The sequence below is a fragment of the Ctenopharyngodon idella genome, chromosome 10, assembly GCF_019924925.1.
Source record: "Ctenopharyngodon idella isolate HZGC_01 chromosome 10, HZGC01, whole genome shotgun sequence".
NCBI classification, from domain to species: Eukaryota; Metazoa; Chordata; class Actinopteri; order Cypriniformes; family Xenocyprididae; genus Ctenopharyngodon; species Ctenopharyngodon idella.
In genome coordinates, this window is record NC_067229.1 from 47,567,568 (window position 1) to 47,583,070 (window position 15,503).

The 15,503-nt window shown below is 36.3% G+C and overlaps 1 protein-coding gene across 4 annotated transcripts in view; it reads right to left on the reverse strand.

Moving 5' to 3' along the window:
• The window catches only part of pi4kaa (phosphatidylinositol 4-kinase, catalytic, alpha a), a 38,401-nt gene that overhangs the window by 16,972 nt on the left and 5,926 nt on the right, over positions 1 to 15,503 (reverse strand). For 2 of the 4 annotated variants that reach the window (XM_051907680.1, XM_051907679.1), the window contains exons 8-36: positions 15,321 to 15,472; positions 15,160 to 15,225; positions 14,976 to 15,072; positions 13,513 to 13,704; positions 13,332 to 13,432; positions 13,096 to 13,225; positions 11,827 to 11,956; positions 11,274 to 11,369; positions 10,575 to 10,758; positions 10,391 to 10,491; positions 9,126 to 9,294; positions 8,725 to 8,775; positions 7,826 to 7,934; positions 6,612 to 6,748; positions 5,568 to 5,701; positions 5,391 to 5,473; positions 4,635 to 4,705; positions 4,393 to 4,517; positions 4,206 to 4,287; positions 4,013 to 4,096; positions 3,261 to 3,350; positions 3,042 to 3,161; positions 2,850 to 2,942; positions 2,609 to 2,765; positions 2,057 to 2,184; positions 1,709 to 1,867; positions 1,121 to 1,272; positions 765 to 872; positions 399 to 619 (exon numbers count right to left, since the gene is read on the reverse strand). In XM_051907680.1, the coding sequence (XP_051763640.1) occupies positions 399 to 619; positions 765 to 872; positions 1,121 to 1,272; positions 1,709 to 1,867; positions 2,057 to 2,184; positions 2,609 to 2,765; positions 2,850 to 2,942; positions 3,042 to 3,161; positions 3,261 to 3,350; positions 4,013 to 4,096; positions 4,206 to 4,287; positions 4,393 to 4,517; positions 4,635 to 4,705; positions 5,391 to 5,473; positions 5,568 to 5,701; positions 6,612 to 6,748; positions 7,826 to 7,934; positions 8,725 to 8,775; positions 9,126 to 9,294; positions 10,391 to 10,491; positions 10,575 to 10,758; positions 11,274 to 11,369; positions 11,827 to 11,956; positions 13,096 to 13,225; positions 13,332 to 13,432; positions 13,513 to 13,704; positions 14,976 to 15,072; positions 15,160 to 15,225; positions 15,321 to 15,472 (3,522 nt within the window). The remainder of the gene's footprint in view (positions 1 to 398; positions 620 to 764; positions 873 to 1,120; positions 1,273 to 1,708; positions 1,868 to 2,056; positions 2,185 to 2,608; positions 2,766 to 2,849; positions 2,943 to 3,041; positions 3,162 to 3,260; positions 3,351 to 4,012; positions 4,097 to 4,205; positions 4,288 to 4,392; positions 4,518 to 4,634; positions 4,706 to 5,390; positions 5,474 to 5,567; positions 5,702 to 6,611; positions 6,749 to 7,825; positions 7,935 to 8,724; positions 8,776 to 9,125; positions 9,295 to 10,390; positions 10,492 to 10,574; positions 10,759 to 11,273; positions 11,370 to 11,826; positions 11,957 to 13,095; positions 13,226 to 13,331; positions 13,433 to 13,512; positions 13,705 to 14,975; positions 15,073 to 15,159; positions 15,226 to 15,320; positions 15,473 to 15,503) is intronic. The other 2 variants (XM_051907682.1, XM_051907681.1) reach the window with 1 other exon arrangement.

Here is a 15,503-nt window from a genome sequence, read left to right on the forward strand (position 1 = left end):
ACATTCGACGAGTAAATACCAAGCGAAGCAACTGATTTGCGGTGCTGTCTGGCGATGTAGCACATCACACGATGGAGAGGCTTTAAGGGACGAATGAAGTTCAATTAGTTCTCTGGTACTGAAATGATCATGCATTTTACATGAAAGCGCTAATGTTCTGATGAGACCATGTTTTCTACGATGGATAGAGAAGGGTGGTGTCGGTACAGGGGTGGGGGGGGAGGTTGGACGGATACATTTGTCAATTTGCGTTTAGCGACAAATTGATAAATTTGGCAGCCCGGATGATTGCCGTGCATTTTTAGTATTGGTTTCAAATTTGCAGCCATGCAAATTTGAACCATATAAACATGCTCCTGCTGCACTGTAGTTGCACAGTTGTAGCAAGAGAGGCTTACTTAATATCGATATCGGAGAAGTGCTGGAAACGATAAGCGATCCGAAAATCCCAGCAGATAGGGAGCTTTGAGGGGGATTGGAGCCAAGCTCACCAGGTGGCACGAGCTGGCTAGCAGCTAGGTACTTCTTATCGGAGAGGATGTTGGCATAGAAGCGGATCATTATGCTGATGTCCTCGCGCAGACGTTTGTCTCCCTGCGTGGGGAACTTCGATGCGACACTGAAAAAAAGAGTTAAATATAATCAGGATTCAATTCATTCACTAAAGGACACAAGCCAGAGACTTTTTCAGCAGTTCTGGTTCTGGAAGTACTTCTCAAAAAGCATTTATTATATCAAAAACTCCAATATTTTTTTTGCAGTACCTGAAATAATCAAAGGCGGTGGAGTAAATCTTTTCCCGCAGGACATTACGGATGGTGGAGTTGGTCACTACGTCAGAATGCAGGAGGGCAAGACCGAGCGTCAACAGCCTGAGTGAAGAGAAATATTTTTACAAAATACAAAATAAGTGTAAATGTAATGGACTACACTGAAAAAAAAAAAAGATGTTGGATTTACTTACTATTTACTAGAAATCTCTAGTAAATTTGACAAATAATTACAAAGAAACGGCAAGTGACACACTGAATTAAATGTGAAATTTTGAAGTATTTTCTTGCAAAACGTACTTCAATAATCTTTTTGAAATCATTTTTTACAGTCTAGTCTTCTTGCTAACCTGAAGCGAGGTCCAATGGCCGCCACATGACGGTTCAGGCTGCTTTTTGGGCCGCCAACATTGAGAGAGAGAGACCTCTGCAAAAGACTGCCGAAAATCTCCACCTGATCCGCACTGCTGTACTTGGCGATCTCAAAACGCTGGACCAGAAACTATACAAATGGGAAAAAAGACAATTAACTTGATGAAATAAGTGCTTCTATGCTTTCATGTTCTTAAAATCCATCCTTGTTCTAGCTTGTACTATTCTGGACAAAGTATTGCTAGCTGAAATTCCTCGCTTTGGATAAAAGCGTCTGCTAAATGAGTGAATGTAAATGTTAATAAAACATTTGTCACAACAAATTAAACAGAGCAAACTGTTTGCTCAAACAGCAATTTTGTAGCAAAATGAAGTAAAAATTTTACTGATACAGCAGTTCTATTTCAAGAACGACCCCATCACGATAGAGGAGAGTGAGATTTCCTCTCAAGGAGTCTTCAAGCTATTTCTGGTGTGTATCATAAGGAGCTTTTGGGCGGGGTAAATCTACAGCTATGAAAATGCCCTGTAAGCTTAGACGGATAAACAAAGTAACAGGAAGTAACCTCAATCCAGATGTAGTGGGGTGTGACGTCAGGTGGGCAGGGGATGGGTTGACTTTCCTCTGAAGCCGCAAGGGGATCCGCCTCCACCTGGGCGTCGGAGAACAGCCCCATCTTCAGCTCGACGGTCATCTGCCACGCGCCAGCCATCTCCCGCATGAACTGAGCACAGAATGAAGTTGAAAAGCATTTTGTAAAACCTGGATAGCTAAGATATGTACATAATATGGAACAATATTCATCTAATGTAAGAGCAGAGATTTTTGCAACATCACAAACAGAATACTAGTGTACTGCGTAGATCATATATTATACATTACATATATTTATGCATTTACATGTGTGTCTTACCGGGACTTCAACACCTGTCCTTCCAGCCAGGAGCCATTCCCAGCAGGCTATAGCCGTTTCCATGCCATTCTCGGTAAACATCTTTAATGGAGACCAGCACAGTTGATGCAGTAGCTGAGGGTCCCATTCTACACAATAAAAACAATACTCTATTTACTCTCTTAAAGGGGTCCTATTATTTTTTCCATGTTCATCTTTCTTTAGTGTGTAATGTTGCTGTTTGAGCATGAAAAAGGTCCTTCCAGTGGGAGTTATTCTCTATATCAGTGTCACTGTTTCACTCCCTAAAACGCCTCCATTGTAGTCTTGAGTTTTCTTCTGGGAACAAACACGTCACAATATTCCTCATTTAAATAATTCATACGCAGAATAAAGGGGCGGGGCCTGGTTGAGTTAGTTAGCAGTGTGTTGAAACTGGCGGTTATGGTAAGGGGCGGGACATTTCTAAGGGGCGGGAGGGGCTTCATAGAGACAGGAACTAAACAGAGCATTACTGACAGACAGAGGAGCTGCAACAATGGAAAATATGGGAAAAATAATGGAGTAACATGCCTTTGGAGCTGATCAACAGCGCAGCCATTTTGAACATGGCTTCAGTGAAGGCTTCTGGCTGGCCTCCGTCCAGAGCTTCATTCATCTGACGCATCATCAGCTTATTCAGATCCGACGTGCTCCTCGTGGCCTCTGAGAAATGGATCATTCCTGCCACCTGCATACGAGACGTGAGGAGTTAAGACTCTGATGCTTCTTTCATAAAATACCCAACAGCCTCTGCTTTATTATTTAGCACTACCTCTCCAGCATAGCGGTTTCTCAGGTTGAGTGAGGCCATGAAGTTGGAGTAGTCTTTCTTCACACATGTTGGTCTCTCTATGAGCTGAGTGGTCTGAAATGAGAACATACTTTCCTGTTTATATAATCACTGACGAACTAGTCAATATCCCTTCAGCATGAACTAAAGCACAACACAAGTTGTTCATCTTACACCCAGACTGGTGCTCTGACGATTGTATCCGGCAAAGTGCAGGATGCTCTCAGTGGCCATAGCCAGACCCGTGTGCTGAGACAGACCCGACACCCAGTTCTGATGTTTATTCAGGTATTCCTGTGGACGATACATTGATGATGTTAAAAAAATCATTGCAGAGGATGATACTGTTGAGGTTAATTCTCTGTTGTTGTTTTTTTTAATAGGAACCCAAACCTGTAGGTGAGATTTGGTGACCGATGGCGCCCATTTCATGGCCTCTTTAAGGATTTCTCCACAGCGGGCAGCGAAGTCTTTCACTATGCTCTACACGTGACATGTGACATCCCAAATGTATCATTAACACATAGGCAATAGCATGCTAAAAAGATACATTTTTAAAGTAATAGTAAAAATTAAGTAGAAATTATATATATTATAATATATTATATTATATTATATATTTGAAAGTAAAAGTTAAAAATTAAGTAAAACTAATTATATAATATATATTATAATAATAATATATTATATAATATAACAATATATTTTATTAATAATATATAATTTTAAATTATATATATATATATATATATATTTATATTTTTTAATAATTATATTTTTATTTAATAAAATGTAAAAATATATATAATATACAGGGCTCGACATTAAGCCTTAATTTTTAAATTTTTAAATAGTTAAATTTAAGTAGAAATAACACACACATATATATGAAAGTAAAAGTAAAAATTAAGTAAAACAATTTTTTTTATATATAATATAATATAAAAGTAATCAATTATATAAAAAATATGTTAAATAAAAAAACATTTATAAAAATAAAAATATATTTATATTTTAATAAGTATATTTTTTATTTAATATAAATTTATAAATCATAAATTAATATAATATAATATATTGTTACAAGTACATATTCCTGTGATTTTAATAAGTGTAAAATAAATAAATAACTCAAGTAAATGTACCTCTCTGGCCTCGTATGTATCTGGCACTGTGATGCGATACGGAGTGTCCGGTATGTCATAATAAGGCTGGTCTTTGTGGATGTCCTAAAGAACAGTTCAAGAAATCAATAATGTATCATAAACATCTCCTGTAACAAATCTCCATATGAGGAAACACATTAAACTTGATCTGAGCAAAGGAAGAAGCACATACAGCGCTGAGTGAAAGAGACAGGGTCTGTAATATATCCAGCATGGTCCTCAGGACACGACCACTCCACAACAAGTGTGGAAAACTAGAAGAAAAACAAAGAGACACAGTTACATTGAACGTTCAAGAAGAAGAAATGTTTAGTATAGCCTGGAATCATTTTCTGTGATTGTAATGGAGAAGCACCCACGTCTCAGCGAGTCCTGACAGATATTTGTCGGCCACTCTTCGGATTCTCTTGTGAATGTGGTTGAAGTTGACCAACAGGAACTGAGCATGACTTTCTAACTCCTCCTCATGGGCTTTGGTCTTTTCCTAGGATGAAAGATATCTAATATTAGAGGACAACAACGAGTGGCTCATGTCCTCAATCTGAGTCTAGTTAGAAAGAGATGCTAAAACTGCACTTCAAGCACTTCAGTTTTCATTTACCTTGTCAGCCATCATCTGAAGAAAGACATCAAAGACCTTGTCACCCACTGCGATGACACACTGCATCATTCCTGAGAGGTCAAAATGGAAACATAATCACATCAAAGCTGTCAAATAAATACATCTGCTAAACTTGAATCTTTAGGCAAGATGCCACAGGTGAATGGGGCAAATTGTAACTAAAAGATATCACCATTCTTCCCCAGTTGATTAATCACAGTACATTAAGGCATTCAATTTTGTATTACAAGTTTTCTGAAATGCTATGTTTAACCCTCAAGCATTTAATTGGTCCTTTTTCGTGGACAAATTTGGGTACGAAGGTCTCAGGTGTGATCCCAAAATTTTTTTTAAAATAAATGTCATATTACTATCTTCGATAAAATAAAAACGATCAATTTATGTTTTTTTTTTATTTATTTACCTCAAAAAATACCATATTTTTATGTAAAATATGCTTATTTTTGTTATATTTAATGTTTCTTTTACTTCAGTAAAAAAAGAATTATTCCAGTAAGTTCAGACAGCCAAAACCTAAAAATTTGGTGACTTTGGTGACATATGATTGTATAAAAATATCAAAATAGCAAAAATATTAATAGCATGTTATGGAAGCAAAATAGCCCAAAAACTCAAAATTAACCAGTGCATAAAAAACTATATATAAAACTATAACTATGGTTGACTGTAGCATCTTAAAAGAGGTTACAAAATATTCCTTAAATCATCTAGAAACAGATGAATGGTCTAGCCCACCTGATTTATCCTTCTGGATAGCTCGGTCTTCAAAATAACGAAACATCACTTGGAAACGGTCAGAATCCAGCGAGCGTAACACCCTGAGAAGTTAGAAGAGGTCATGTGACTGTTCAGACAAAAAAAACAAACAAATCATCAGACACAAGTCTAAAACAGTCCTCTGCTCCCTCGTACCTCATGTATTCCAGTCGGTAGACGGACAGCAGGTAGGTGGACATGGCAAAGTCCAGTTTATTGATGAGCGCAGCGACCTCAGGAGGAGGATCCAGCAGGTTAATGATGGTGCCCCTCAAATCATTCAGCTCGGCCTAGAAACACAAAGTTTTACAAGGTGAATAATGATGCTTGGGGATGCAAAATTCAGTGTTATTTTAGTATCACTGATATACTATTATAGTTTTTGTTTAAATACGTCTATATAGTTTTTAGCTTTTACTTTTAGTTTATTTAATTTTATTTTTTTTACTTAAACTAAATGAAAATGAGGAATGTTGTCTTGGCAAATAGCTGTTTTGTTATATTTTATTTTATTTCAGTTAATATTTATTTTATTTTTAATTAATGAAAATGTGGTCATGCTTTATATTAGGTGTCTTTCAACCAAATTTCGGAAACGTCCACGGCTCAAATTTTTGATTTAGTTGATATATTTTCTGTAGAAAGACAAACATAAATAGTGATGAAAGCCAAAACATTAAATGTCACAGATGTTTAACTTATAATGAAACAAAGAACAGATTTTACTAATAGACCTACCAATCTCTGAGTAAAAATAAAATAATGATGCTGCCATCTTTCTAAAGTCATTTTTACACCCCTGTAAATTGGCTCCAAATCTCAGGTGAAAATGATCATTTTGACCCCCCTCTTCAAAATAGTGGATTACTCAGTAAATATACATCTGTGACATTTAATATTTTGGCTTTCATCACTATTTATCTTTGTCTTTTTACAGAAAAATATGAACAAAACAGTTGACATGGAATGACCCACATTGTAAAAACATGCATGTACACAATAAATGCACTGTATCAAATTATTAATTCAATTTTTTAGTAATACAGTAGTCAAAGACACTTAATATAAAGTGGGACCGAAAATGCTTTTATGGTTTTACTTTATGGTTTTACTCATGTCGGGATTGACCAAAATGATCTGATTTAGCAATATTGGAAGCAGAGAACAATCTGTCTTTTATAACAGGAAACAAAGCAGTACCGGAGTGACCGTATCGTTCTTCAGGGCAGAGTTATACTGCAGCTCTGAGCGCAGCGGTTCTCCGCTCGGGAATGTCAGCAGGGGGGATTTGGTTGCAATCTCGCACACTCCCTCATACCACTCCTCCGGCCACAAGCCTGAAGAACATTTCTCAAAATCAGCTGAAGATATCATCAATATTCAGATTGACTTATGTAAATCAATTAATATTGGGGTATTATTAACAGTAATATTACAAGGCTTCCTTCAAGGCCCAGATATACTTCAAGAGAAATCAAAGGATGAACTGGTGTGATGTCATTTTGAACAAAATCTGGTCAAAACAAAGTTTGTTTGGAGTTCGACACCTTCAAACTACCATTGGTCTGTAGCAATGATGTAATAGGTAGGTGTGGCTCTGAGGCTCCTCCTTCTTTGATGTGGAATCTTCTCTGGTTCACTTCTGTTCACGAGTAATGCTGCGTTCACACCATGTCGTAATAAAGTAATCTCAAATGCGTAATTTCAACGCATTTGAATGAATCTGCGGCCGTCAGGTGGTACAGCAGTCCCGTGGCAGGAGCTCTCAGAAAATTTCCAGCTAACAAGTTGTAATTATGAGCTATTATGAGTAATTATGTGCTTTTTACAAGTTGTAATAACGTCATGGCGTTAAAGCACCTTAAAATCTTGAACACACTGGAGAGCCGCTTTATAGTAGAAATTGAAGTTGTAATTCTAATTGAAAGAGACACTGACACCGTTTTTTCATGTTTAATACTGTAAAGCTGCTTGCTTTTAAACAATCTATTGTATAAAGAGTGCCGAATTGCAGAGCTGGTGCAAACACATCGACATCGCTGTGATCAGATAGTTTCTTAACTGCCATTTTCTCACCGATGCCATTTTTGTTAATTTTGCAATTGAATGGAAAGCATGCAGCAAATATTTACATATTCATCTAAACATCGCTCGCAGCAGTGTGGGCGGAGTCGCTAACAGTATATCGCTGCAACGGTGTTTCTAACATCTTTTTACCCCTTAGTGAAGAACAAAAAAGATCTTCGCCGTGAGTATATCAGGGCCTTCAGTTATTTTTACCAGGTAATAATCACAAGCAATAGTCTATTGTTTAATCTTCAACAAATAAAAAAAAAGAAAATAAACAGCTACAAATGTAAAACCAAAGTATATGTTGACTTATAGAAGTGATTTATAAATGACAAATATCTGACCTGAGCCCTCAACAGCGAAGCCCATCACAACCGAATAAAGCCAGAAATCTCTGAACAGCTTTTGCAGTCTTGGTTTGGCCTCTTTTATGGGTGGCAAACGTTTGGTCAGCTATAAGATAAAACGATTAAATGATGAACAATGTGACAATTGAGACTTAAAATAATAATTAAATGTGCAGACTGTGGGGAACCAAAGTAAAATACAGTGTGTTAATTTTATCACATTTTGCAACAAAAACAGTCTGATTTACCCAAGTAAGGAGTTGTGCAAACTTCAATTTTATAATCCATTCCACTTTAAGTTTAATATATAAATATATACAAAGTCATTTTATTGAACCATAAATGTGTAATAGTATGTATAATAACAACTAAATATTCAATTCTAAATCATGAACTGGACATTAACAGAACAAATCTGTGACAAGGCAGTGTTGACCAACAGTGAGTGACTAAAATTTCAAAATATGCAGTAGGTAGTGCACTGTACTAATGGAAGCTTGTTTACGCCACAAAAAAATAAATAAAAAAGGTAATTCTGACTTTATATCTCACAATTCTGACTTTATATCTCATAATTCTGACTTTATATTACGCAATTCTGACTTTATATCTCGCAATTCTGACTTTATATCTTGCTATTCTGAGAAAAAAAGTCAGAATTGTGAGATAAAAAGTCGCAATTACTTTTATCATGGCGGAAACAAGCTTCCATAGTAATCTGCTATTACATGCTGTGTATATTAATAGAACAAATCTGTGACATCAAGGCAGTGTTGACCAATAATAACTAAATAATGACTAAAATGTTTAAATATATGTAGCGCACTGTAATCTGCTATTACATGCTGTGTAGACTGTATACAATTGTGTCACATTTGCAGAAATCCCATTCTTACCACAGCAATGACAGGAATGAGAACGCCTAAATTACCAGCGCTGCTGGATGCCTGAGGAAAAATGAACATAAGATATATTTAAAAGCATAAACACTACATTACTCAAATACTCCATTTTAGAAGCTAAATATTGATGACTTTTCCACTGTCACCTGTGAATACCGAGGACAAATCCTTTTACAGCATTAACACTAATGATCTGGTCTGGATTAAAACAATCATTTCTGTTGCAACTTTCAGCAGACCACACTGCATTTCCCACTTTTATCATCATATAACATTCAGAATGTGTTTACATTTACAATAACACTCCAATATAAAGAATGCAACACATGCTACACAAGCATGCTTGTCCTACAATGAGGTAGAGAAATAAGGACTTTAATCTGAAGATACAATACCTTGAGGGCCGGACCCTTCTCACTGGCTCTTTCACTGGCTCGTTTCCCCTCCAGTCCCAGCTGCACAAACAACTCCAGCAGATTCACCAGCAGCTCGTCGACCATCTGCTCTGTCTGCAGGTTCGCCGCGATGTTGGCCAGAGCGTTGATCACGGCCAGAGAACAGTGCCTGCACCAAACACACCAAAACACTGAGTTAACTGACATGTTAAAGATGCTCCTGACAAAAATGAAACCCTAGTCGCAATGCATTTATGTGCTTTGATGCGTTAGTGTCATCCTTACTATTATTGTCAGTACTGTTCATGTAAGTAAATTTTCATGTGTATGTATCTATATCTTTATGTATCAAAAGTTTGAAATCATTATTTGAGTAAGATTTTTGTTTTGTTTTTGAGAGACGTCTCTTATGCTTAAAAATACAGTAAAAACAATAATATTGTGAAATATTATTAAAATTTTAAAAGAACAGTTTTCTATGTGAATATATAGTAAACTGTAATTTATTCCTGTGATCAAAGCTGACTTTTCAGCATCATTACTCCAGTCTTCAGTGTCACATGATCCTTTAAAAATCATTTTAATATGCTGGCTTGCTGCTCAAGAAACATTTCTGATTATTATCAATGTTGAAAACAGTAGCTTCATATTTTTGTGGAAACCGTTACATGTTTTCAGGATATTTTTTAATGAATAAAAGATAATATTAACTTGAAATATTCATTCTTTCGGAACATTATAAATGTCTTTTGATTAATTTAATGTGTCCTTTTTTTCTTTTTTAAATCTTATTTATACCATAATTTTGAATGGCAGTTTATCATGGTTTCCACAAATACATGAAGCTTAATCAGCAAATCGGCATATTAGAATGATTTCTGAAGGATCATGTGACACTGAAGAGTAATGATGCTGAAAATTCAGCTTTGCATCACAAACATAAATTACATACACACTCATATGTATATTATTTATTTATTTTAATTAATGTATTTATTTATTTATTGTTAATTGAGCCAGATTGTTGGTTTTGTTTGTTGCTGACATGGTGTTTATTCCATTCATCACTTGGTACAAGTTGTTTACTTTGTATTGAAAATGGGTGAAAATAGGTGAGAAAACTATGATGTGACATTTCAGAATATTAAGGACAATTTAAGGCTTGACATTATCTAGCATGATTAATATGATTTTTCTCCATACACACGCCTTTGGTAATGTCAGAAGAAAGAAAAAGACCAAAGGAATCCACTGGAAATAATCACCTGTATCCATGATCCTTGTAGTCTTTGGTGGAGTAAACCATCGAGCTGGCCTTCACACTTATCTGCTGGAACAAGTTCCAAACTTCCTGATAAATGTATTGCTGCCGGAGACAAACAGATATAATGAGATATTTAGCACTGACCAAAACAATCCCTATGACAGAAGACAGAACCGCGGCCGTACATTTCCTGTGATGACCATACAGCCCAGCTGATCTATGATGAGGACGTCCAGCTGGGACGGCGGCTGGCAGAACTTCTGCTGTAGGATCTGTAGGATGGGCTCCATCACACGGGGAGTGTCTCTCAGAGCCACGGCGATGTGTCCTAAAGCTCGGATGGTGTGATCTGGGATGAGGTGGGCCTCCCTGCAGGAGAGAGACAAACATTTCACACTTTTATGCATTCCCTTAAAAATAACACACTCATTTTCTTAAAGTCACCATGAAAACAAAATCGACAATTCTTATTTTTTTTATGGAATACTGCAGTATTTATTTTAACTGATTTATTCGTGAACATCAATATATATTTTTTAATTCTTGTGGGCTCATAATCTTTAATCAATATAACTTCCCCTCACTCTGATAATGTTTACTGGCACGAGGGCGGGGCAACCTTTCACTCATGTGAGATCCACCAATAGCAAACCACAACCATCCAATCAATTCCTTGGAATTCTCATTCCAAGAAGCCATTTCAGTCGGACATACGCACAATAGGAGTAAAAAGACTATGGACTATGACTTTAAAGGCTACCTTTAGATGAGAGGTTCAGAAAAATAATGATCTGAAAGACCTCTAAATATTTAATGAACAATAAGAAAGAATGATGGATTAAGATGGATGAGATGTGATTTACTGTCAGAGTTCAATAACATACTTGTCATTTTCCTGCGAGATGTACAGACGGTTGGAAAGACTGGCAAGGAAAGCCTCAACGATGACTGAGTCCATGGTCAACCCTGCTTTTAAACACCTGGATCAACAAAAATACTTACTTATTAGTGTGTAGTAATTTATTAGAACTTAGTTAACCATATGAAAAACTGCAAAATCATACCATAGACTAATACTAGATTCTTTGATGAATAGAAAGTTCAAAAGAACAAGACTTATTTGAAATGCATGTCATTATAGAACCACATACAATTCTATGTCATAATCAAATTCATAAAATTGCAATTGCTAAATTGCACAATACAATCCAAACGAATTGCTGGCAATATTAGCCAAAAAAAACAAAAAAAAAAAACATGCACAGATGCTCACATTCAAAATACTCTGTTTTTCTGGACACCTTTGGCATACTATGATTTGAAACCCATTATTCCTAATCTCACATATTGTATAGGATGGATATTATGTAAATTATGCATAGAAATTAGGCATAACTTTCATCTTAAAACATTTCCAAACGTATAGATGAAGTTTACCTGCATATATTGTCGATGGAAATGTCTCGGAGCTGCTCATACATGGACGGCTGGCTCTTCTTACTGGCGTGAGAACTGAAGGTGGACTGGGAATGCTCATTGGTCACATGGATCTTAATCTCTCCTGTTCCTGTTTAGTTGAAAATGGAGTTAAGATTGCATGCACTGAGCCAACTGTTTATATTTCCTTAAGAGAATCTTTTATGCTTTTTTTACATTTTCAGCTGTCTTTAGTGTGTAATGTTGTTGTTTGAGCAAGAAAAAGCTCTGCAAAGTTCCAAAGCACAGGAGTTATTCTCTATATCAGTGTCAGTGTTTCTGAACTCTCTGAAACGCCTCCATTGTAGTCTTGAGTTTTCTTCTAGGAACGAACATGTCACAATATTCCTCATTTAAATAATTCCGGCCCAAGGCATACACAAAATAAAGGGGCGGGGCCTGGTTGAGTTAGTTAGTAGTGTGTTGAAACTGGCGGTTATGGTAAGGGGCGGGACATTTCCCAAACACATTTGAAGCGCTTGACCAATCACAACACACTGCTCCAGCCGAGGCACAATGAGCTTTTTTGGTGGAAGCTTCATAGAGACCTGGGCTGCATTTAAAGGGATAGTTCACTCATCATTTCTGCACCCTCAAGTTGTTCCAAACCTGTATGAATTTCTTTCTTCTGCTGAACACAAAAGAAGATATTTTGAAGAATATGGGTAAGCAAACAGTTGTGGGGCACCACTGACTTCCATAGTATAGAAAAAAAATACTGTTCAGCAGAAGAAAGAAATTCAAGTTGGAACAACTTGAGGGTGAGGAAATGATGACCGAATTTTCATTTTTGGGTGAACTATCCCTTTAAGTCGTATTTTTATGCTCTAACTTCACTGTGAGTAAATTAAGTGCGACACAGCAACCTGCTGTGACGTCACAATTGTGTTGCATTGTGATCTATGCATCTGCCTGATGTGTACATATGAGTAGACTCGCTTGAGGGGTCGAGGGTCTGTCCAAATAAACTTCCCTTGTCCACTTGACAGTTGAAAGCACTTCAAAATGGCGGTGGGAATTCCCGAAAGACAAAGTGCTTAAGAAACTTTGTGAGTGTATGTCTAAAAGTGGAGTTAAATGCAGCCTAAACAGAGCTTTACTGACAGACTGGGAAGAAAGGTGCTGTAACATTGTCAAATGTGTGAAAAATAATGTGTTCATTGAACATTTAAGCATAAATCTAGACACAACAAACTGTTAATAAGAATAAAATCAAGGGGAAGATCTCACCTGTGGTGTACTGACTGTGATATTTGTAGAGCTTCACCAGTACAGGTGAAGGTACAACCAAGAAATCTCTTAGAGACATGGTGACTGAGTGCGCCACCACAGGGAAACGCTCACACAACCGTCCAAGACCCTGTTTCGCAAACACCATTATACATGAAATATCGTATTTCACCCCAAAATGTTCAAAATAATAATTTCTTTAGCGCATTGTGAGAGGGGCAAAACTCAGGATGCACCTGTAAGCAGCAGATGAGCAGAGGCATGTGAGCGATGATGACTTTACTAGACGTCTTAGACTGCAGTTTCTCAGACAGTTTGGTGCAAAGGTTCTCCGCACCTGGCAGAAACAAGCCGATAAATGAACAGCAGCATGACATACATGCAGCATGTGATACCAGAATAGTCCTTCAGTCTCACCCTGTTCCTCCGTGACGGCCCAAACCATGAGGTCCACGCAGGCGGCGTTGGCTTGGCAGCGCAGTTTGAGCGGGTTCAGCTCGCTGTGTAGATACTCCACGTCATGCAGGATCCTCTGCAGCTCCGACTGACTGCTGCTGAACTGCTCCAGAACAAAGTCATGAACCTCCTTCACGTACGACACCTGCAGGTCTGCACACATACAACAATCACATAAACACAAACAATAGTAAGAATTGCTGGAACTATTAGAGTTAATGAAAGCCCCAAGTCTCAGGGTGCTTTCACACCTGAGCTTTTGTTTCATAACCTGGTGCGTTTTCTCTCTTGGTTCGGTTCGTTTAGGCATTTGTGAACACGGCAATCACGCTTTGATCCGCACCAAAACAATCGCTCAGAGACCGCCTGAATGAGGTGGTCTTGGCTTGGTTGCAAACAAACTCTGGAGCTTAAATAAAGAACTCTGGGACACAATAAGCTCATGGAGCGAACTTGTCAATCATCCTGATGGATGACGCAGAGGAAACTCTGACCAATAAGAGGACAGTTTTACTCACGTGATTTGCATGAACACATTTTGGTACGCTTTGAAATCTTGCTATGTGAAAGCGAACCGAACCAAGAAGAAAATGCAACATTGTAAGAAATTAAGTCCCTTTTTCAAAACAAAACAAGGTATAAAATAATATATATATTCCTTATATTCCTATGAAATAATATATGTATATAATATATATATAAATATATATATATATATATTATATATGAGAGACCAAATTTATATTATTAAATATAATAGATTATTAACAATAAAAATTACACAAAAATGATTAGATTTTTTTTTTAATTTAATACATTGTAATTATTTGTGATTTATAAATATAAGAGATTAATAATAATAATAAAATAAATAATTGTAACAGGATAAAATATTTTTTTATTGTATTGGTAATAAATCATATTTTTATTTATGTTTTATTATAATAAAGTTAATAATGCATTTAATAATTGAACAATAATAATTATTATCATTGATAAAGATTAATAATAATAAAATGTTAATAATAATAATAATAATAATTATTATTATTATTAATAGAACAAAATTATTTATATTTTATTTTTTATTTATCTCCAGGTATCAGCTGAATTTTCATTTTTTTTTATCTCACATGTATGTATATAATGAACTTAATTAAGAACTTACATTTTTTATAAATAATGTTTATTAAATAAATTTAAACATTACATACTATTTCAGCTAAATAATGACAATACTGTCTTTTTAGAGCTGCTTTACAGCAGAATTAAATTCTGTTTGAATCATTATTTCATTATTTTTAGATTATTCATATTTGTTTAGATCATTATTTTCCTGTTTATCACTGTGAAGCTGCTTTGAAACAATCCATATTGTATAAAGCGCTATAGAAATAAAGGTGACTTCACTTATTTACATTTACCTTTCATGTAGTATAAAGTGTCCCTCAGCATTTTAAAAATGGCCACATACAGCGGATCACTGAACGTCTTGTAGAACAGATTAGCTCCTGCATTGACCTGTAACAACGAGCAAATGTCCAGAAATCAACACATTGTCTTTTGAAAAGAACATAAAGCAGTGATATCCGAATCGAAAGAAGATACCTCTAGAACTGCAACCATAGTCTGATCCAGTGTCTTCATGAAGGATTCTGACACAAACTGCTCAACCTATCCAAGAAGATAAAACAAAAACATCAACAGAGTAAACAAAAATAACAGTACAACATAATAAATTATAGCTGAAGGCACTACAGAACATTTACCATTTGCAGAAGCTGCCTCAGTAAATCCAGTGGTACATCAAACTCTTTACTGTTGCTGCCCGTGAAGAGCGGCGAGACAGAGAAACTAGAGCTTATATTGGAGAAATAGTAGTCTGGGTCCACAGCGCTGCCGTCGGGCAGGTACGAGCCGGCTGGAGCGCAAAAACAAGACCACGTTAGGAC